Below are 24438 nucleotides of genomic sequence, written 5' to 3'. Positions count from 1 at the left end.
TCATTAGGATATATAAGCTTGACCACATGTTTCCTGTGACCGGGAGGGATGCCACATTCTGTTGCTTCCTTCTCTCAAATGGCAAATGGATTTTGTAGGAAGGTTGCCAGATTAGGTGTCAATGGTTCTTTTCTCACATGTGTCTCAATCAACTTTCTTGTTCCAGGTTTCCCCTTACTACCGAGACAGACTATGTTGTTGTCACAACATCTCGCTGGCATCTGACTCCTGTTTTCAGCTTGCCCAATCCCAGCCCCTTTCTTCCCCCCACTCAACAACTGAACATTTGGGTTTCAGCATCTCCTTTCCTCTCCTGCTGTGGAGTCATCTAAAGAATTTCACCTGCTGTGTTTCTGAAAGGCCAATTAAAATAGGGGAGAGAGGAGGAGGGAAAGAAGAGGAATAACAAGAACAAAGAAGAAATTACCAAATTTTAAGCAAAGCAAAGGAGGGGCTCCTGTTAGATTTCAGGAAAGCCATTGAGCTGATGTTTTACAATCTTCTGCGGCTGTCATCAGACAGGAGATGAGTGAGCCGACTGAAGTGGAAAAATGAAGAAATGAAGGCATATAGTGATCTGGAAAACTGAACTCCCCAAAAGGAAAGACTTTAAGAATCCTAAATCCAAAGGATTAGTGGTCCTTACTAGTTCTGTCGGCTGCATTCTATTTTAAAGGCAACTGGTATCAGCAGCTAAATACGGTAGTAGTAACTTAAGAACAAGGAAAACTTACTTGAGCTGTATCATTTTGAAAACCTATTAAAGAGTGAGTAGAGGAAGCCAGTCTGAGAGACTCAGTGCAATGTGTAATTATGCACTTTGAAAGCATCGTTCATCCATGGATCTCAAAGTACATTACCAAGTTCAATTATTTTTCATAACACCTCTGTGAGACCATTATTTTCTACAGGCAGATGAAAAAACAGACAGAAGGGTTACCAGGCCCTTTCAATCACACCAGGAATCACCTGCTGACTTGCTCCCATTTATGATTTGTCATTTGAATTAATTGGCCACTCCAAATGAAGAGGGAATGCTTGAGCAGGGCTTTGAGTGAATTTTGGCTTCAATTTTTTTGTTGTTGTTTCAAAGCAAGGGAGGCTAAATTCCTTTAAAATGAAATGCTGTTCAAAGAGTTATTATTTAATGGAATGTGTGTGGAAATATATTAAAATATTATTTGAGACATATGCCAGGCAAACATGTAAGTCTTTCATTAAGTGGCTCCATCATTAATCTTGTATAGAAAACAAAGGAAAACAACAAATATATCATAGACAATCATCAAGTTTTAGTATCTGGCCCTGGCTGGCATAGCTCAGTGGATTGAGCTCAGGCTGCAAACCAAAGTGTCGCAGGTTCGATTCCCAGCCAGGGTACATGCCTGGGTTGCAGGCCATGACCCCCAGCAACCGCATATTGATGTTTCTCTCTCTCTCTCTATCTCCCTCCCTTCCCTCTCTAAAAATAAATAAAATCTTTAAAAAAATTTTAAAAAGACCTAAAAAAAAGTTTTAGTATCTGGAATGGCCTTCACCAATCTCTTTAGCTTTTTGCACCATGTTCTCGAAACCTACTCCAATCATTGGGTCACACACTCATTTGTCTTTCTGTGTTCCAGTAATAATGATAGTGTATACCACACAATCTAGCACTGTATCACACTGTATTTACATTTATTTATTTATTTATGCTATTACAGCTTGTCCCACTTTTTCTCCCTTCACCTCCCTCCACTTCCACAGTCAGTATCCTCACCATTGTCCATATCCTTCATTTATCGGTCCTTCATGTATGTTCTTTGACTAATTCCTTCACCTTCTTTCAGCCAGTCCCCACCACCCCCAATCCCCTTACAGCTGCCAGTCTGTTCCATGTTTCCATGCCTCTGGTTCTATTTTGTTTGTTAGTTTATGTTGTTCATCAGATTCCTCTTCTGAGTGAGATCAGATGGTACTTGTCTTTCACAGACTGGCTTATTTCACTTAGCATAATAGTCTCCAGATCCATCAAAACTATCACAAAAGGTAGGTATTCCTTTTTTCTTTCTGCTGTGTAGTATTACATTGTGTAAATGCACCATAGTTTTTAATCCATTCATCTACTGATGGGCATTTAGGTTGTTTCCAAACCTACTTATTATAAATAACATGGGGGTGCATAAATTCTTTTGAGTTGGTGTTTTGGGATTCTTAGGGTATAATCCCAGCAGTGGAATAGCTAGGTCAAAAGGCAGTTCCATTTTTAGTTTTCTGAGGAAATTCCATACCACTTTCCATACTGGTTGCACCAGTCTGCATTCCTACTAGCAGTGCACTAGGGTTCCCTTTTCTCTACATCCTCACCAGCACTTGTTTGTTGATTTATTAATAATGATAGCCATTTTGGCAGGTGTGAGGTGATCTCATTGTGGTTTTAATTTGCACCTCTCTGATGATTAGTGATGTTGAGTATTTTTTCATATGTCCATTGGCTATCTGTATGACCTCCTTGGAGAAGTGTCTATTCAGCTCCTTTGCCCATGTTTTTTTTAAAGATTTTATTTATTTGTTTTTATTTTAAAAGGATTTTATTTATTTTTAGAGACAGGCGAATGGAGGGAGAAAGAGAAGGAGAGAAACATCAATGTGTGGTTGCCTCATATGTGGCTCCCACTAGGGACCTGGCCCAAAACCCAGGCATGTGCCCTGACTGGGAATGGGACTGGTGACCCTTAAGTTCACAACCCACAATCAATCCACTGAGCTACACCAGCCAGAGCTATTTATTTGTTTTTAGAGAGAGGTGAAGGAGAGAGAAAGAGAGGGAAACATCAACTGGTTGCCTCCTGCATGCCCCCAACTGGGGACCTGGCCTGCAAACCAGGCAGGTTCCCTGACCAGGAATTGAACCAGTGACCCTTTGGTTCACAGGCCAATGCCTAATCCACTGAACCACACCAGCCAGGACTGTCCATGTTTTGTTTTTGTTTTTGTTTTTTTTTAAATTGGATTGTTTTTTTCCTCATGTTGAATTGCGTAAGTTATTCATGTATTTTGGACATTAAACCTTTGTCTGATATATCGTTAGCAAATATGTTCTTCCACATAGTCGTGTCCCTTTTCATTTTTTTGATGGTTTCTTTAGCTGTGCAGAAGCTTCTTAATTTGATGTAGTCCCATTTGTTTGTTTGTGTGTTTTTTTCCTTTATTTCCCTTGCCCTAGGAGATAAATGGCAAAAATATTGCTATGGGAGATATCTGAAATTTTACTGCCTACATTTTCCTCTAGGATTTTTATATTATCATGAGTTATATTTAAGTCTTTTACCCATTTTTAGTTCATTCTGGTGCATGGTGTAAGTAGGTGGTCTAGTTTCTTTTCTTTTCTTTTCTTTCTTTCTTTTTTTTTTTTTTTTTTTGCCTGTATCAGTCCAGTTCTCCCAACACCATTTATTGAAGAGAATGTCTTTACTCCATTGTATATTCTTGCCTCCTTTGTCAAATATTAATTGACCATAAAGACGTGGGTTTATTTCTGGGCACTCTATTCTGTTCCATTGATCTATGTGTCTGTTCTTATGCCAGTACCAGGCTGTTTTGATTATAGTGGCCTTGCAGTACGGTTTGATATCAGATACTGTGACCCCTCCTACTTTGCTTTTCTTTCTCCAGATTGGTGAGGCTATTTGGGGTTTTTTCGGTTCCATATAAATTTTTGGAATATTTGTTCTAGATCAATGAACTATGGCATTGGTATCTTTTTTAAAATTATATTTTATTGATTTTCTTATTGCACTTGTTCCAATTTTTCCCCTTTGCCCCCCTCTACCCAGCACCCCCACTCCCTCAGACAATCCCCCCACCATTGTTCATGTCCATGGGTCATGTGTATAAGCTCTTTGACTACTCCATTTCCTATGCTGTACTTTACATCTCCATGGCTATTCTGTAACTACTTGTTTGTACTTCTTAATCCTCTCACCTCTTTATCCATTCCCTTATACCCCACTTCCATCTGCCATTGATATCTTAATAAGAATTGTGTTGAATCTATAGATTGCTTTAGATAGTATGGACATTTTAATGATGATAATTCTTCCAATCCATGAACAGGGTATATGCTTCTACTTACTTCTATTTTCCTCAATTTCTTTCTTTAGTGTCCTATAATTTTCCAAGTACAGGTCTTTTAACTCCTTTGTTCAATTTATCCCAGGTACTTTATTTTATTTTATTTTTTTGTTGCAGTAGCAAATGGGATTGTTTTCTTAGTTTGTCTTTCTGATAGCTTATTATTGGTGTATAAAATCCTTATTTTATTTTATTTTATTTTATTTTATTTTATTTTTTTTAAAATAATGCAGTGGTTACCAATGATCCCTGAATTATGTTTGGAATGGTGGAATGATGATTTAACCTCTTACTGTCAACAAGACTATATAAACTTCAGGAGGACCCAGCCTGAACCTTATTTGTTTTTTATCATTATCTCCCAGAACTTCTGAGTACACTGCAAGCACAATACACATTGTTAGTATGATTTAATAGGATTAAGAGATATTGGTAGAGACCATCAATGAAGTGAAACAAGGTTTCATTAAACAGGCAGCTTCATTTCAATATATATTTCAAATAAAAAGGAACCTATGTGAGACACATATACAGGGTTTGGCACAAATAACACCCCTTTTTATTACAAAATCTTTTACAAAATCATAAGCACATAATTCTGTACCATACAATATCACATTCAAGCACACCATGGGACATTTTAGGTAAAATGTTCAAATTAAAACTATAAATTATTATATCCATATCATTACCCTACCAATTACACTCAAACAGGTGTTACTTCTGCTGGACCCTGTATTCCATCCAGCCCCAGGAAAGGCTTGGAACTGATGATGGTTGCCTGATGAATGAATATTGTATCCCTTACCCACTAACATACCTCATAAAACCTGCTTTAGAAGATTAACCTATTCGTTTCCTGCTAGAAATTCAAAACCCATTATATCAGCTTGAATTTTTTCTAATCTGTATGGGGAAAGAGACCAAATTTGTCCTAAATGTGTACCCAAGGAGAAAGAGCCCTCAAGGATTCTCAATAAATGACTTCAGACTTCTCATTGAAAACTTCCATTTTAGTTCCTCAAACTTGCTTCATTCTGAGCTCTGCTCATGCTTGTCTCGTAGGCAGAACTTCCTTCCTCCACCTCCTTGACTACTTCAAGGGCTCCCTGATTCAGATCCAGGTTCCTGGGGTCCGCGGCATTATGGACGAGATGAGACAAATTCACATGGACTACCGAGTCCTGTGGGGGAAAAGGGACTGCATGGCTACTCTCTCAAGAGGAGAGCGTCCCAACCCTTGCCTTGACAAGCATTTATTGAGTTCAATTTTCAGAAGAATACAGGGTATATATGTAAAGCTCATCAATCATTGTCAGGCAGAAATGAATAAACAATAGATAACATTCAAAGAACTCTGAGGGCTTATTCTGAGTCAGGGTCAGATAGTTAAAGGGCCATAAAACTTCGAGGAAAAAACTTACTTCCTGCTTGGACCCTTATCATTTAAATTGAGGGTATTAGCAAAGTAGGTTTCATAGGATTTTGTGCATTCTTTCTTAGATCTGATCTCCCTAGGGAACCTGCCCTTTCCAGCATAGGGCCGCACCTGCTTCCAGCATTGTTTCAGGCTTAAGTCAGGCAGGGGAAGTAAGGCAGCCAAGAGATTAGGAGACTTCTTGCAGACAGAATGAGGACTCCAGCTATGCCAAAGCTGAGGGGCGAGGGTCTATCACCTCCTTTTTCTATAGCCCCCCAAGTCCTTCCCTGAGGGCCCCTTCACGATCATGCCTGTCTTAGGTGGTCCCTCTTTTGAGGAATCTTACCCATCATTGGCTAACCAGTCATTCATCCGGGGCTAAGCAAGGTGAAGAGAAAAGGGGCAGAGGTGGTGCCCCTACAAGGAAAATAAGCTTTGTCTCCTAAGTGGCTTATGGTCCCATGGTCCTTTACTCAGCCTTATCCATGGGGGATTACAGCTTCTGAAACTAGGCATGACAGTTTCCAACAGCTCCCTCCTCTCTAGAAAAATTTCCCCCAGACCCTCCCCAAACAGTCTGAATTAGATACAGTTCCTATTGCCCTTCAGCACAATGTGACAGAATGGACTCTCTAGTGTCTACCACAGAGCCTGGAACATAGTGGGATTTTAATGTTTGTTCATAAAACCAATATTTTTAGGAAATCAATATGGATTACAAACTGTATTATATTTGTCAATGCACAACTTTGAGATGAGGTTTTCCCACCTTGTTCATTTATTAATTTCTTCACTTATTCCTTCATTCATATATTTTAGAAATGAAAAAATTAACTCAGTGCTTATTAATGGGCTACACAGCATGCTTGTCATTGAGGACACAGTGATTAGGAAGATATGGTTCCTGACCTCCAAGGTTTGCCTTGGCAATGTAGTGAAATGTTCTCTTTCTCTTTCCCTAGCTGGTGTGGTTCAATGGATTGAGTGCTGGCCTGAGAACTGAAAGGTCACCAGTTTGATTCCCAGTCAGGGCACATTCCTGGGTGTAGTCCAGGTCCCCAGTTGGGGGTGTGCGAAAGGCAGCCATGTATCTCTCACACATTGATTGATGTTTCTCTCCCTCTTTGTCTGTCCTTTCCCCTCTCTCTAAAAAAGTAAATAAATAAAATCTTTAAAAAATGTTCTCTATCTCAATTCCAAATTCTTGAGACCAAAAACATAGTTATAAATTTTGGTGTTTTAGAATTACTTTAATTTTTCAATTCTATTTGAGTAGACATGATAAGAACCACATATAACTACTTATACTTCTACTTGGTTTTGTGGTTTGGTATCATATAGCCAGGCAGGTCTTGCCAACCATAAAAGAACGTGGATTTGGACATATATACTCTAAGTTCAGACAGTGAGGCAGCCAATTTAGCTAATTCATGCCAAAAATTAGCTAGAAACATTTTCACTGCCTATAAGAATAGCTTGACTTGAGATTTACCGTATGATTTAGGTGAGTCACATAACCTCTATGTCTGGGGATTCTCAGCAGTAAATTACAGGGATGCTAGGAATATAATGAATGAGAGACACAATGGCATAGTGCAAGTGTACCAGACCAATTATTTTATCATCCCTAAATTGATCTATTTTATATATCCTTATTTTCACATGTTAGAAAATAGAGCTAACTTGACTGTCCAAATAAATCTATTTGAGGGACACAGGAATGGCAGGGTTTATGAACACAATTTGCACAATTGTACACAGCAACAATTTCACAATGATCTCTGCACCATTACCCATATACTTTGGATTTAAACACAAGGAATAATTGTGCAGAGAGTGGAAGGCAAAGGAATAATGTATATAAAGGTTTTTGAGATCCATGGAAATGGCCAACTGTATTAATGAATTTCATCGCTATACATCCATGATTAATCAGATACTGATCCATGACTATTTCATTTTGTGTGAAACTAACCCATAATTAGTCCAGTAAACCCTAATTAGAGAAATGATTCCTTGAGCTTATATGGAGGGTTTATACTTTTTGAAGCTCTTTCATGTGCATTTACTTGTATAATCCTTGCAACAATTCTCTGAGGTAGGTGGAGCAGGGATTATTATCCTCATGTATTAATATTTTTGTTACATTTCATTTCATATAACTTACTAAATACAGATTTAAACTCAATACTTAATATAGGTATTTTTACTTAATTCTTATAGATCACATAAGAACATAATGTATCTGAAAAGTTTACAGTATAAAACCAAGAAAGGTATAAGTATAGTAGAGTACATTCTTTCACATAATCAAATAACAAACAAACAAACAAACAACAATCTTCTTGCAAGAGAAACAGGTTTTTCCAGATGAGTTAGGCCATTCTCTTAATGATTAACACAGGCCTTTGTTAAATTTCTACTAGGAAATCCATGCACAATGTTTATTTAATGAAAAATAAAATGATTTTTAGCAAGTTTTTCTTCACATCAGAATAATTTTATGGGGAGAAACTTGGAGTCTTTTATTTTTAATATAAGTTCCTCTAAAACATCATGTGTTCATGAACATGTCCATGTTTTTCCCTCAGTACAATTGTCAGTAATCTGGCAGAAGCAGAACCTAATCGCTGCCAAACAAAATTCCAATATTTAATGAGAAAATATATTTTTGATGCTTTAGCCAAAAATGCAAAACTCCTTATATAAGCTAGTGGAATTAAAAAGAAATCCTTAGTACCCAGTAACAGAATAAAGCTAAAGAAATACAACACACAGACTCAAAGAAATTAACTCTAAAAATGAATTTGATGTAGTACATATCTATAATTTTGTATATAAAATATACTTAACTAAAATTAAATTTTATGTAACCAATGAATATCTGTAATTTTGTATATATTTTTGGAATAGTAAAGTTTATTGAAGTAAGAATTATGTTTTGTAGCATGATCATTGTTTTTTCTTAAAAATATTTTTTAATTTATTTTTTAGAGAGAGCGTAAGAGTAGGGGTGGGAGAGGGAGAAAAACATTGATTGGCTGCCTTGCATGCCCCCTAACTCTGGCACCTGGCCCACAACCTGGGCATGTGCCCTGACTGGGAATTGAACCAGTGACTTGTTGGTTTGCAGGCTGGCTCTCAAACCACTAAGCCACAGCACCCAGGGCAGCACAATCATTGTTGAAATACTATTACCTCAATTAATCATACCTTACTCTTTCTTTTTGCAAATTTAAATTCTTCTGGGAGGATGTGGGTGGAGGTGGAAGAGGGTATGAGGGGGATAAATGGTAATGGAAAGGACATAATAAAAAATAAACTACTAAAAAGTCTCTGGAAAATTAAAAGGAAAATAATAAAAATTTGGTTTCTATTAGGTTCTTATTCTTTATTTGTTTTGAACTAATATTTTCCCAATATTTATTCATAAGCCTAAAGTTAACAAGTATGAGCCCAGAAAATATTTCTTGGGCTGTCATTAATTATGGTGCATATAGGGTCTTGGAAATCTCAAATTAAACAGAGTAAGATTGGAAAAAACTCTAAGCAGACTAGCCCCATACAAAGCCAAATGGCCAGTTATGGAGTATTGTATTTATTATAAGCAAATTAGCGGTTTGCAAGAAAAGAAAACTAAATCCACTTTCATCTAGCCTTAACTACCTTAAGAGTTTTATTTTGGTGGCCCTGGCTGGGTAGCTCAGTTAGTTAAAGCATTGTTCCGATACACCAAGAATGTGAGTTCAATCACCAGTGAGGACACACACAAGAAGCAACAATGAATGCACAAATAAGTGGAACAACAAACTGATGTTTCTCTCTCTGTCTCTCCCCCCTCTCGCCTGCTTCCTCTCTCTCTCTACAATCAATCAATAAAAACTGTTTTTAAATCTTCCATTAAAAAAAGTTACCTTTGGTAACAGAGACCAATATTGACCTATGAGTGTGGATTTATGCAACTCTGAAGGCCTTAGAGATCCAAGACCACTTCCCAAGTTTTCTTTGGGTCTTTTGTGGCACAATTCTTTAAAAATTTCAGACCTAAAAAGTATTCAGAACTGTTAGTTATTATGAATTAGACAGGTTGACTCCTTCTAACTCTTAAATTCTATTATTGTAACTTAACTCTTCACATTTCACTGAAGCTTTAGCTCTTTCTAGAAGTGCAGGTCTCTTCTGTACAATATCAACTGATTGTTGCTTCACTAGCAGTTAAGAATCTTCAAATAGTTAAACCTTTTTTTCTTTAGAAATTATATTTTATTGATTATGCTATTACAATTGTCCCAATTTTCTCCTTTTGACCCCCTCTATCCAGCATCTCCCATTTCTTCGGGCAAACTCCACACCATTATTTATGTCCACAGGTCATGTGTGTAAGTACTTTGGCTACTCCATTTCCTATACTGTACTTTACAGCCCCACGGCTATTCTGTAACTACTTATTTGTACTTTTTATGGGAATTATCCTGTAGGTAGCTAACTGCTTTTCTCCTGTTGCTTTTAAGGTTCTCTCTTTAATCTTTGGCATTTTAATTATAATGTGTCTTGGAGTGGGTCTCTTTGCATCCATCTTGTTTGGGACTCTGTGCTTCCTGGACTTGCATGTCTATTTCCTTCACCAAATTACAGAATTTTTCTTTCATTATTTTTTCAAATAGATTGCCAATTTCTTGTTCTCTTCTCCTTCTGGCACCCATATGATGCAAATGTTGAAATGCCTGAAGTTGTCCCAGAGGCTGCTTACACTATCCTTTTTTTTTTTTTTTTTTGGATTCTTTTTTTCTTCTTGTTGTGTTCATTGCTTGTTTTTTGGTTCCTTATGTTGCAAATCATCAATTTGATTCTTGGCTTCATCCCCTCTACTGTTGTTTCCCTGTAAATTGGTCTTTATTTTAACTAGTGTCCTTTGTTTCTGACTTGATTTTATCTGTGTTGCTGAGGTCCTAAGTTCCTTGAGCACCCTTAATAACCAGTGTTTTTAATTCTGCATCTGATAGATTGCTTATCTCCATTTTATTTAGTTATTTTTCTGGAATTTTGATCTGTTCTTTCATTTAGGCCATGTTTCTTCGTCTCCACATTTTGGCAGCCTCCCTGTTTGTTTCTATGTATTATGTAGAGCTGCTATGACTACCTGTCTTGGTAGTGTGTCCTAATGTAGTAGGTGTCCTTTAGGGTCCAGTGGCACAGCCTCCCAATCACCCAAGCTGGGTATTCGAGGTGCACCCTTCATGTGGGTTGAATACACCCTCCTCTTGTAGTTGAGCCTTGATTGCTATTGGCAAGTCAATGGGAGGGACTTACCCAGGCCAGTCAACTGCAAGGACTAGCTGTGACCACTGACCACCACCCTCTGCCCTCTGTGGAGGATCAGCTGTGCAGGGACAAGGTGGTGCTGTTATGACGTGGTCTGTATCTGTCCACTGGGTGCATTGGCCCTGGGGTTTCCTGGGTGGTGCAGGCCAAGGTCAGCCCCAACCTATGTTTTGCCCAGTGCTTCCCTGCCTGAGTTATAGAGCAATCTGAGATGAAGGCTACTTTTGCTGGGCTTGGAGATTCCCAGGCAAAGGCAAATTGTGAATCTAGGCTGGCTGCGACTAGTGGGGGCCTGGGACTCACTGAAGCCAGCTGTTGCTTGTTTGAGAGGATTTAGGAAGCTGTGAAGCATGAGCCAAGAACAGCAATTCATATGGAAAAGCACCTTGGGTGGGCCCTTAATTTGGGTGGGACAGAGTCACTGGGGATCTCTAGGGTGGGAGTATTAAGCCAGGTTGATGGAATCTCAGACATGGCACCAGCCTGCTGGCTCTATGGCTCTGTGGGGGAAGGGTCCAGAAAACAGACAATGGCCTCTACTCACCTGTCTGGGAGAATGCCATTCCTCACCTCCCACCTTGATGCCTGACATTTCAGCTCTCCCCCGTATGCCACTGGTGCTTTTCAAGCTGCTACCCTGGTGCTGGAGCTCAGAGGGACTGAGTCTGAGTAAGTCCGTGTGTGGGTTCAAGAACTTCTTGGAACTCCAAAGGTTTCTTCCACTGACTCAGTCCCCTACTGGTTTTTGTAGCCATAAGTTGTGGGGACTTATCTTCCTGGCACTGGAATCCTGGGCTGGGGAGCCTGGGACTCCTTACTCCCTAGATATCCCTCCCAAATTTTTATCCACACGTGGATGTGGAATCAGCCTGGTCTGCATCCGTGCCCTTCCTACCAGTCTGGATAGATGTGGTTCCTTTAAATCTGCAGTTGTCAGACTTCCATTGAACTCAATTTCTGATGGTTCTGAGTGATGGTTGTTCTCTATATTTCAGTTGCAATTTTGATGTGGTTGTGTGAGGAGGTGAGCTGTGTTTACCTATGCTGCCATCTTGGCTGTAAATTCAAATAGTTAACCTTTCATTGCTTGACTGGAGTATAGTTTAATGACAATGAGCAATGTGGGGCTATTCTGAGCTTAGCAGTGAAAGGTCTAAAGGTTGATTTTTGTTATGATATTCAGAGTACTGTATGCAAGTTTGTTGAAATGTAGAATCAGAGGGGATCTTCAGGGTGATTTTATGCCTTCATGTTTTGGTAGCAGGAGAAAAGATGGGACTGGATAAGCAATGAATTATAAGGAAAGATGAGGATAATAATCATCTCCAGAGATCCACTTAATTTACAGGTTTCAGCCACTTATTTATTTGTGGATTCAGACCCCATACCACATTCCACTGGTTTTCAAACTACAGCCTGCATCAAAACCTCCTAAAGAGTGAAAAACTGTTGCAAGGTCACACCCTAGTTTTTGATTTAGCAAGTTTGAGATGGGGCCCAATGATTTGCATTTTTAATAAATTCCCAACTGATGCCGATGCCACTGGTCCTGACTGTTACTTTGAGAACCACTAGGTATCCTTACACCATACAGTTCTCCTAATTTTTAAGAAGTACATATTCTACAGTCTATAAGCAAACTGTAAATGAAATAGTGAGAAGACAGTTTAAGTAATTTTAAATAATATCAGTTTTGAGGAGGTATATTTACCCCAATAAAAGGAATAAAGTTGAGCCCTGGCTGTTGTGGTTCAGTGGATTAACTGCTGGCCTGTGAACCAAGGGGTTGCTGGTTTGACTCCCAGTCAGGGCACATGCCTGGGTTATGGGCCAGGTCCCCAGTAGGGGGTGTGTGAAAGGCAACCACACATTGATGTTTCTCTTCCTCTCTTCCTCCATTCCCCTCTCTAAAAATAAATAAAATCTTTAAAAGAAGAAATAAAGTTGATTTTAGTTCTTTAGATGTCCATTTAAATTCAGTAATAGTGAGAGTTGAAATTCACATACTTATGTAAAAAAAAATTCTAATCTGGTATAGGTACATAAGGTAATTCAGGAGAAATGACATAACATCTAGGATTTACTCTCGAGTATACCAGCAAAAGTAAAAAGGGAGGGGGATCCTAAATGAAACAATATTGGTAAAATATTGATATTTGTTGGAGCTGAATGATGAGTATCATGGGGTTTATTACACTTTCTACTTTTGTGTAAGTTAAATTTCCTTGAGAAAGCTTAGAAAATTCACATCTTCATCGATATTCATCGAAAATATAGTTGACATGTAAGAAGAAATGTGAACTGCATTTAAAACAAGGTCTTCTGGCTGGCGTAGCTCAGTGGATTGAGTGCGGGCTGGGAACCAAAGTGTCCCAGGTTTGATTCCCAGCCAGGGTACATTCCTGGGTTGCAGGCCATAACCCCCAGCAACCGCACATTGATGTTTCTCTCTCTCTCTCTCTCTCCCCCGCTCTCCCTCCCTAAAAATAAAAAATAAAATCTTAAACAAAAACAAACAAAAAAAACAAGGTCTTTATGGTAATCCCAGAAACAGTGATAACATAGTCACTGTAATAGACTAGGCCTGAAATGCAGCTCCTGATTTAGAAATCCCCGTGGTGGACAGAAATGGGTAGGATAAATAGCTACTTGAAATACCTATATCTAAACACTCTGCCTTTACAGATCCTTTATTCCCCTCCCTTTTTATGCATCAGATTGCCGGCAGCCTCTGAAAGTCTCTGGGTCACTGCTTCTACAGACCCAAAAAATCCTTTTCTGCCACCTGCCTCAAAGGGGCAGTGGCTTTTAGGTCCCCTGCTTGTTCAAACTTTGTTATGGTGACTATACTGTCTTGAGACAACCAAGCCAATCTTTGTGGGGAGGGGAGCGTTAACTATGGTTCATATTTTTTATGTATTTTAAAAATCAACTTTCATGCACTTACAGAATTCTATAAATTATCATGAAAATGGATGTCTTCTTAAAAAAAATGATGATTTGATGTGTACCTTAATACCTGGCTGAATGGCATAGGGTGTATTAAGGAAGTTACATTTGAGTATTTTTAGGAGGGCTATTTTTTTCTGGAAAAGTACAACATATTACAAAGTAATAAGATAACATTTTAAAGAATAGTACTTTATTGAATACGTCTTATTCACAGAAAAATAAGCTTTAATCTATGACTGCCAGATTATGCAGTGGAAAGTAATTTTCTTCATTTTCCATACTGATGGAAAGATTTCTACTACGTGAAAAAAAAGCCATAAAATTGTATTCACAAATATAATACTCTATCTCAAAACATTTCACACGATTATTCACAACACTAATACAATGACATATCAATCAACCATTCATTCTCTCAGGTTAGATAAAGTAGAATAGCAATGAAAAAATGCAAAATTTTCTAACAAAAATTGCATAAAAGCCTTTGTTACATCAAATCAAAAATGCAAATCTGTAACTAAGCACAGACAAAATGACAATATATACTTAAACAGTAATTTTAAATGTTACATTAGTGATACACATTAAGAACACAGTAAATGCAAAAAAAAATCTATACACATATCTGCAGATTTTAGACTTCAAAATAGAATCTTACCACCAAACATTAATGTAGTATTACAATTTGAAGATATATGTATTTAAGATTGTCCTACTGTATTAGCTATAAAGTGTCATTTAATACGTAGTGAAAGTTATGGTATAAAAGAAATAGTTGAAAAATACACTTTTTCAGACCTGAGGAGGTCTGAAAAAACTAGCTTCAAGTTTTTCACCTTCAAACTAAGTCCCAGTCTGGGATGCCACTAATTAGCTATACAGCTTTGAACAAATCACTTCCCTTTTGAGCCTCAGTTTACCTCATCTGTAAAATGAGGGGGATGAATTAGATGCTCTCTAAGGTCACTTCTTAGCTTTGACACCCCATAATTCTATTATGCTGCCAGTGAAATTCACGTTGTGCTAAGTAGATGACTCAAACTGAAACTGATTATGAAGGTGTGAATAAGCCAATTGTTTCTATTAGGAAAGCTCAACTAAATTTGACAAATTTTCCAAGTTAAAAAAAAATTAAATATCTTTAAGGACTTACTTAACCTATCTATTTATTGTAGTTTACATGTTAACTATGAGGAACACCAAAAAAGGTGAGTAAGAGTCACTGAAAGAGTTATTTTAAATTTTAGCCCACATTTCCAGAGTCAAGGCAAACCAGAAGGGTAACAGAGTATTAGGAAGGAGACTAGTATTTATAGCAGGTATTTTACATACCTGATCTTGAACTCTCACAAATGTAAGATAGGCATTAATCTCATTTCACAGATGAAGAAATGGCTATCTCTTTTTTAAAAAGCAGACTTCACTAAAAATAACTACACCTGTCCAATATTCCCTCCTATTTTCTTGTTTCTTTAATGGAAATGATACACAACCAATCCCATTTCTCCCACGTTTTAACTCCCTCCTTCCATATTCAACATCTGAGTAACCAGGAAATAAAACAATGATTTGGATCTAAAGGGTACAATACATGCAAATAATGCTGTGGTGGTAGTCTCCCATTCAGAGAGTTCAAAATACCAATCCTATCCACTAAAATGAAAAGAAGAAAAACAACTATCAAAACTTAAATATCAGAACAACAAAAACACAGAAGATCATAATACACAGGGCCACATCACATTATATACACTTACTATACCCACCCTACCTACCTCCTCTTAGATCCTAACCAAAGGAAAAAAAAAGCAATACCACATACACACACAAAAACAAATCTAGCAAAAAAGGTGATATAAAGCCATTAATTAATAAACTGGAATTTATAAACACTAACCCCATTTCTCAAAAATTAAAATAAAGCTTTTGATAACACACCAAATTGTTATGAATAAAGATAACTATTTATTACAAATAACTTGACTCTTCGAGTGACTAAATGTAGTAAAATAGGTGGTGACTTTGAAATCTTTATACACAAAAGGAGTATCTACATGTAGATACTGAAAACTACTCTGAGGAGAGGCAGATTTGGATCTGCTTATATTCTTGACCTTGTAAGTGATCATTTCTTGCATGTTAGATAGTGAGAATCCAGTGGTTTTTAAAGTGGGAACACAAACATTGGTTAAGTCTTAAAGATTTGGTTAAAAGTTGGAGTGCTGAGTGATTTAAGAACCTGAAGCAACAGCATTTCTAAACAATTCTTAAAATAAACTTGTTAGTCACATCAACTTCATGCATTAAATTTCACAAGTCATGGGGAGAAAAAAAGGTCTTGCTTAATTCTAAACACGTAAGTTTTAAAAGAAGAGTTTTAATCAACTGAGGCTCCCAGAACAGAAAAGGCCTTATGTTAAAACAATTGAGTCCTTAGCCAACAACTACATTGAACTAACTACCTGACTTGGAGCTGACATGTCCTGGAAAACACATTTTTGAAAACTTTAAATAACACTTTTCTCTCCCTGTAATTTCAACTTAAAGCTTAAACTACACATGCAAATTTTAACTTAATAAATATATAATAGTAAAACAAAACAGGACAGTTGTTATTTTAAAAATTCTCATTTAAATTTGCAATGCTTTAAATGAATACCACTTAAAGTAATAATAAGCAGAGGTTAGGAGAACATGACAATACTCTTTCTCAGAAAATACAACAATGATAATTTTTAAGTCTTAATCTCGTACTTTTCTCTGCAGTAAAATGCTTCACTCATCTCTACAACAACAGGTCGTTGTGAGAATCTTGTAATTAAAGCCTGGGTGGGCCCTGGCTAGCATGGCTCAGTGGACTGAGCACCAGCCTGTGAACAAAAAGGTCACCAGTTAAATTCCCAATCAGGGCACATGCCTGGGTTGTGGGCCAGGTCCCCTGTTGGGGGCGCACGAGAGAAAACCACACATTGACGGTTCTCTCCTTCTTTCTCCCTCCCTTCCTCTCTCTCTAAAAAAAATAATAAATCTAATCTTTTAAAAAAAGCCTGGGTGGGTATTCTATGAAGGATTTTTAAACTTTCGTTTTTTTATCTATATTGATTCTTATTCAAGTTTTATTTTGTCTTTAATATTTAAACAAATGTTCTTCTTTCCTTGTCAATAGCTTATAATTTCCAAGAGGTTTTTAAGGATCTTGAGAGAACATTTACTTCAGAGTTATCTACTACTATTACTAGTCAAGAAAACAAAAAATGTTAAGTAGAGAAAAGACATGACATTTTGTCTTATATACATCTTAATCATCCTAACAGCAATAACTCACATGAAACTTTACAAGATTATGAGAATCTCAACATGGAAAGCTTTCACTACAACTACAAGCAGTGTACAAACATGCTTCTACTTTTACCTACATAAGCTGACAGATGTTTAAAATACTGGGTTAACAAACATCTTTTAGTAAAGTGACTTAGGCAGGCTTAAACTAGCAAGGATTAAGGATGAATCCTTACTAATTAATTGGAAGATCTGAGACATATTTTATATTTCATTTTACAAAATCAGGAATATTTATTTTGAAACAAGAGAAGAAGACATGGTCTACCTGTCAGAAAACTACCACTCAGAAATATTTTTCATCCACAAAGCAGGACAAACAAAGACATTTAAATTTCACATTGGTACCAAAAAAGGTTAACTGTCCTGCCTTCTTGGATTAGAAAAACTAAAGCTGAGCATTAAGTAGTTTTGCAGGCATTTGAACATGCCTAAGCCTTTAAATCAGTAAAATACTTTCTAAAAATTCTGATTACAAAAGTAACACATACTTACAAAAATTCAAACAGAACAAAATGAAAAAAGTAGAAAGTGAAAGGCCCCTGTAAAGCCCCTATGGGACCCACCCCCCACCCCATCAAGAGAAACCACATTTAACAGTTTGGTACCTATCTTTTCTAATGTGTTGTTCTATACATACAATAAAATGCACACAACTTTCATTCGGCTCATTCGATACATGTAGGCTAGATGGCATTCTATCATTAATACCCTTTTAACAATGGCAAAATCATTGTGTAAAATCATCCACCCAAGTATGTATGTATAATTTTAAAAGAAAATAGACAAAATCTAGAGCATAGAGACTAACATAACATCTAAAAATAATGTCTATCTTTCCACCAGGGTGGAACAGTTCACTCCTTTTTCATATAAAACAAAGTATGTGATTGGAGAGATTAACCCCAATCTCCACATTTACAAAGAATACTCCACCTGCTAGGCCTATCTGAAAAGAATGGAAAATTTAGTTGATTAATTCACTTACACTTAGAAGCTAAGTCAGTGTACCACAAATACACATTGTGATCGGTTACAATATGATGCTTCTTAGTCTAGGGTTTCAATTAATAGTAGGAAAGAAAAAGGATAGATAATATAGTGAATATTCTGAAAATCCAGAAATTCGAATTTTAGATTGCCAACTATAACACTGCAGTTTACAATTTTTCTTCTTGGGAGCAAATGCTAATGAATTCAATGCTGATTACTTAAATTTGGTTCACATCACACATTCAATGAGAGTAATAAGAACACAATACGTCTACTGTAGAGTTAGATTAAGACATAAAAATTTTTTGCTTGAAAGTAATGACTGTGTAGCACATGGGACATTTATCAACTGCTTCAGCACATTGTTTACAAGTGACCAGATGTCCACAAGGAATGAACACTACAGCAATATTTCTATCCATACAGATTTTGCACAGCTTCTCCTCTTGCAGGAGCCTTAGCTGCTCTTCAGTACTAATCTCTGTACAAAGAGAAAAGAAATTAGTTAATTGTAGACTTTCTTAGTTGTTTAAATTCACTGAAACAATTTCAACCTCTACTACGTGTCAGACACTAAATAAGTATTGGGAGACAGAATGACTCACACATGCCATCTGCTCTTAAGAGGTTTGAATGCTGGTAGGAGACAAGGAGGTGAGCTGAGTCAATGAAGGTAAGCACAAAATACATAGTGGCAAGTGCTCTAATAATGATATATACCAAGTGCTTGGGGGCAAGATGAAAGAACAAGTTCTTCTGTTCAGACTAGTTGGGGAAAGCTTCATGGCTTGGTGGCTGCTGGGTGGGGGGAGCAGGGAAGTGGAGGAATGACATTTAAACTGGCCAGCAATCTGCCAGGCAGACAAACAAGGGTTAGGTAAAAGAAGTGCTGCACAAAAAACAGTATGGCTCATTCCAGGAATGGAGGCGTTGGAGGGACACTTCTGAAGTGGGACAAGTAGGATTTGGCAACTGACTGGATGTGAGGGATGAGAAAGAAACAAGAAGTACAGTTGATTTCAATATTTCTAGGGTGGCTGACAAGGGGATGGTGATGCCAATAGGAAATATAAAAGGAGGCACAGGTCTGGGCTTTTCAAGACATTTTTGAGGCATTTGCAGGGCATCTATATAAACATGTCCAGCAGGCAACTGGGGAGTCGAGTCTTGAGGTCAGGAGTCAGCATCACAGATAGAGATTTGGGTGTCTTCAGCATATGGATGGTAGTGAAGTACTTGCTTATTAATTCAGCCTTTCCCAAACTAGGTTTTTTGAAAAGTTAACAAATATGCCACAAAAGCCATGTTTTGTGGTCTTATATAACTGTAATGACAAAATCAACAGTAGCAGCTGTTAACAGTAATATAACACTTACTACCATGTGCCAGGCACTATTCCAAATGCATTACGTACTTGGACAATCTCTGTAATCATTGTATACCAGTGATTTCTAAATCTGGCCTCACATGAGAATTACTTGGGGCATTTGTAACGATAGATTCCTAGGCCCTATTCCCAAATCTAGAATATTTGGGGTTGAGCCCACTGGCATTTGGAAACCACTGCTTTCAAGTTCAGGGATGTATAATGTAGTATATGTCCCTTCTTAGAAATTTGTAACACATCTCCTTATTTAATAATAGAGCTCCTTTTTTCATGGCATGCCTTTTAAACTCCTGGGGAACACTATCATGAGAAGAGGTTTGGGAAATAATGGTTTAATTTTATTCAACCAATACTTACTGAACACCTAAATAGATTCTGGGCACTAGAGATACAACAATTACATATATAGACCTCAACCCCTAAATCATTCACAGACAAGTAAGTGACACAAGTAGCCAGGAAATTATAGTACAGTGTGATGATAAAGGTAGTTAGAATGTGTTAGGAAGAACACGAGAAGGGTGTTAAGTATGTGCATGGATGAACACATAAAGGGAAAGCCTCCTAGAGGAATAAATTAGGGAGAGGGAGAAGGGTGTTCTAGGTAGAGGAAACAGTGTAAGTAGACTCCAAGGGGAGAGACAGAACAGGGCCTACATGTCCACAGGTAAGACTCAGGAACAGAATTTGAAGGGGAAACAGCACAAAATGAGGCTACAGAAGAGGTTAGGAGGAGCCTCATCCTGAAGCATTTGGCAACCCATGTAAAGGAGTTTGAACTTGATTCTCAGGGCCCTAGGAGCCAGCAAAGAGGTTTAACCTAGAGAGAGAGATGTTCAGATTTGTGCTTCAGAAAGGTTTCCCTGACTAGGGGTGTAAGAAAGGACTGTTCCCCCCCATATTTATTCTTTTAACATTTTATTTATTTATTTATTTTTAGAGAGGAAGGGGGGGGAGAGAGAGAGAGAGAGAGGGAGAGGGAGAGAGAGAGAGAGAGAGAGAGAGAGAGAGAGAGAGAGAGACACACACACACACACACATCAATGTGGGGTTGCTGGGGGCCATGGCCTGCAACCCAGGCATGTGCCCTGACTGGGAATCGAAACTGCGATGCTTGGTTCGCAGCCCGCGCTCAATCCACTGAGCTATGCCAGCCAGGACTAGAAAAGACTGTTTATCTCCTGTTTCTTAAAAGGCAACCTTCTGGGCATACTGAAAACTATAGGCCCAAACCTGGAACTTACCAGAGACAAGAACATAAAGCACCTAGGCTCAAGAAGCTTGTGTCTAATGGGCAGGAAAAAAAAAAAAGGAAAGCAGTTCAAAAATAATGTTATAAGTGCTCTAAGAGTACTGAGTAGAGAAGTGGAAGCTCTGAACTCTGCTGTGGGTCCTGGGGAAAACATTAAAGACATGACCTCTGTGCTGAGCCTTGAAGGATGGGTTAGTTCACAAGATGGATTTAGGGAATGGAGGGGAGGGCAGTGGGGAATGAAATCAGGTATACAGACAGGGAAAAGGCATTCGGGACAAAGGAAACAACTTAAGTAAAGGGACAGCATTATAAACTGACTTACATCATATAAAAGTGAGAATGAAACACATATTCTTGCGACTGTCACAACCAGCAATAAGCAGCCTGAGTTCAACCAGAAGAATATGAAAGAGCAGAGCCACGTGGTTAAGGAAAAGCACCAAGATGATGGGCTTACTGTTGCCACTCGGTAAGCAAAGGGGCTGGAGATCAGGAAGCAGCAGCAGCAGCACAAAAAGGCAAATGAGGAGGAACCCGAGTACCTTGGTGGCTTCGTATCCAAACCTCTTGTCCTTTACCTATGTGCCTGGAACCAGCCCCACCATACTCAAGTTTCCTCCTGTAGTGCTCCAAGGTTCCAGCACTGATGGCGTTGCCTTTGCCTTAAGTCTATACTGGGTCTCTTTTGCTCTTCCTTCCCCCCAGATAGCTTCTGTTCCCATGAACCATTCCTGGGGGGGGGGCAGTGTGTGAAGGGATTACCCCTCCTGAGTGTGTTTTAGTCCTGTGGGGTTTATCCCAAAGTATTAAAAGTAGCTTTGTAGTTTAAAAACGGGAGGAAAACAATAAAGTAATTTATACATTACTTTTGGATGTGATGCTGCAGTGAGTAGAAAATAACAATGGGCCAGATACCTAGAGTAGTCGGTTTTAGAGAGACAGACAGCAGAATGCTGTGTGCCCGGGGCTGGCAGGAAGGGGAATGGGGAGTTGCTGTTTAATGGGTACAGACTTTCAGTTCTGTAGATGAAAAGGGTTCTGGATGCTGGGTGCACAACAGTGAATGTACTTAATAATACTGAACTGTAAACTTAAAAATGGTTCAGATGATCAATTTTGTTATGTGTATTGCACCATAATTTTTTTAATTAAAAAATTAACATTGGACCAGAACTCCAGAAACCTGAATTTCACTCCCAACTATCTGAGTGATCTTGGGCAAGAGCACATCTGCACTTCCGTTTTCTCACTGAAGTAATGAAAGTTATATCATCTTTAAGGTTTCTCTTGGTTCTGACTGAGAGATTCCTTATACAGACCACAACGGAATGAAATGTCATGCCTACCAAATGCTGATATCAACTCTACTTTTTCTACCTTATTTCAGCATTGCATGGAGCCCTTTACTTGAGATGGTGATGCTCTGGGCATAGATCCCCACCCCCCCAGATTAATAGTTTACCTCTGCTAATACTTCACTCTAGCTTTAAGTGTTCATACTGTTTAAGTGTGATCATACTATGTTATGGACTAAATGTCTATCTCCCCAAAACTCATATTTTGAAGCCCTAACAGCCAATGTGACAGTAGTTGGAGACAGGGCCTTTGGGAGCTAATTAGGTTTAGATGAGGTCATGAGGGTGAGGCTCCAGGATGGGATCTATGTCCTTACAATACATACATAAATAAATAGATAAACAGATAAACAAACAAACAAATAAAAGGAAGAGAAACCAGAGTGCTCTCTTTCAGCCATGTGAGGACACAGGGAAGGCAGCCACCTGCAAGCCTGGAAGGAGTTCTCTCATCAGGGACTCTATCTACCTGCATCTAGATCTTAAACTTCCCAGCCTCCAGATTCATGAGAAATAAATGCTGTTTAATCCACCCTGTCTATGGCATTCTCTTTTATCAGTCCAAGCAGACTAACACACAATACTAAAGTTTTTTTAAAAAGTCCTTGTTAGATATGTATTGAAGTGTTCAAGGTAAATGATATATAGGAAGTCTAGGATTTACTGTGAAATACTATAGCAAACACACACACACAAACAAAAAAAACATTGTGGGAAGACATGAAACAAGATTTCAAAAGTGCTATGAATTGCTGAAGCTGGTTGATGGGTACATCAGGGTTCATTATATTGTTCTCTCCACTTTTGAAGATGTTTGACATTTTCCATAATAAAATGTTACAAAATGTTTATTCTAAGGGGGATGTGAGAGGAGGAAAATTAATGGGTCACGAAGTCCTTAAGATACTATCCATAATGAAGCACTGTTAGGTGTCTCTTGCTTTTTAAAACCAGCCAGGCATACCTTTCTGCAAGGAAGTCTGACTTGATTCATCTTGTGTGTTGTCTTTCTGTGCACTCACTAGATCTGCAACCAGAACCTCGAGTGATGTATAGTTGCTCCCAGATGTCTGAATTTTTTCCTCCATTATTTTCTTAATATCCCTGAAATTGAACCCCATTCGTATAGCTTCATGTACCATAGGATTCTGGAGGATGGTATCATCTGAAATGAAAATCGGTGAGGAAGAACACAGTTGAAACAATCATTTTCATTAACACAACTCAACACAAACTTTAGTAAAAAAAATTTAAGCAGCAAGAAAAAACCCCCCAACAAACCAAAGCTGCTCTGAACAGAAGATTTTGAAATATTTAGGCACTGAAGGATCACTTTCAGAATTTTACAACTGAAAATGGAGTATTTTGCAGCACTATGAATTAAGATTTGATGCTTTAATGACTTTATGAAATAGTGCAAAATAAAGTAAAACAGGTAAGTGTTAAATGCTTAAAAAATCTGAACATTTTTTAAATCACATGTTCTCATTAACAACCAACCTAAGGTACTTAAAGAGCGGATGTCTTCTTTACCAAGTCCCTAGCAATTATTTGGAAAAATTAATGGGAAATAGGGGGACCTCCTGGTATGACTTTGAACGTATCAGTTTCCTATTTCTCAGACTTAGTTTCTATAGATAAGGGGGGTGAACCAGCTGAGGCAAGGAAGCAAACCAAAACTCACTTTTATGATGCTCAAAGTAGGATACAGTTATGTAAAAAAATGCTAAAAAGGAGAATCATACCCACTCACTCATCAATTCCACTCTTGAGTATTAAAAATGATGCGCATATCTACCAAAGACATACATAAGTATATTCACAGCAGCGTTATTTATAACAGCTCCAAACTGGAAATTCAAACATCATCAGGTGAATGGCTCAGTAAATTATGCTATATTCAAACACTACACAGCAAGAAAGAAGAATGAACTACTACCATAGACAACATGATGAGTCTCATAGAGAGTAAAATGTCATCGTAATGATGAACTAGAGACAAACACTACATATTGTATGACTACATATATAAGATGTTCAAATCTAATCTATGGCAACAAAAGTAAGAATATAACTTGGGGGTGGATACTGATCAGGACATGCAGGGATTTGATTGTAAGAAACAGTATGGTAACAAAAGACATTTTCTAAGTAGGGAAGTAACTTAAGAGTTGTGTTTGATAGAAATTCAGTCAGGAGGTTAGAGTGCAAATAAAAGACCAGTTAAGAGACTGCTACAATAGCCTGCATGAGAAAGGGGAGGAACCAAGGCAGAACCACTGGACTTTAGACAATATTAAAA

At 37.9% G+C, this 24438-nt stretch overlaps 1 protein-coding gene across 5 annotated transcripts in view; it reads right to left on the bottom strand.

Moving 5' to 3' along the window:
- Positions 1 to 13975: 13975 nt before the first annotated feature.
- LOC114504538 (X-linked inhibitor of apoptosis) overlaps positions 13976 to 24438 on the bottom strand; it is a 36411-nt gene continuing 25948 nt past the window's right edge. For all 5 annotated transcript variants that reach the window (XR_004901017.1, XM_028522208.1, XM_036016672.1 and 2 more), the window contains 2 exons: positions 23101 to 23301; positions 13976 to 18620 (listed from right to left, as the gene is read on the bottom strand). Coding sequence is in view for 4 of the 5 variants with exons in the window: in XM_028522208.1 (XP_028378009.1) it covers positions 18427 to 18620; positions 23101 to 23301 (395 nt within the window). In the remaining variant the exon portion in view is untranslated. The remainder of the gene's footprint in view (positions 18621 to 23100; positions 23302 to 24438) is intronic.

The sequence above is a fragment of the Phyllostomus discolor genome, chromosome X, assembly GCF_004126475.2.
Source record: "Phyllostomus discolor isolate MPI-MPIP mPhyDis1 chromosome X, mPhyDis1.pri.v3, whole genome shotgun sequence".
NCBI lineage: Eukaryota > Metazoa > Chordata > Mammalia > Chiroptera > Phyllostomidae > Phyllostomus > Phyllostomus discolor.
This window is presented reverse-complemented; position numbering and strand designations above follow the sequence as displayed.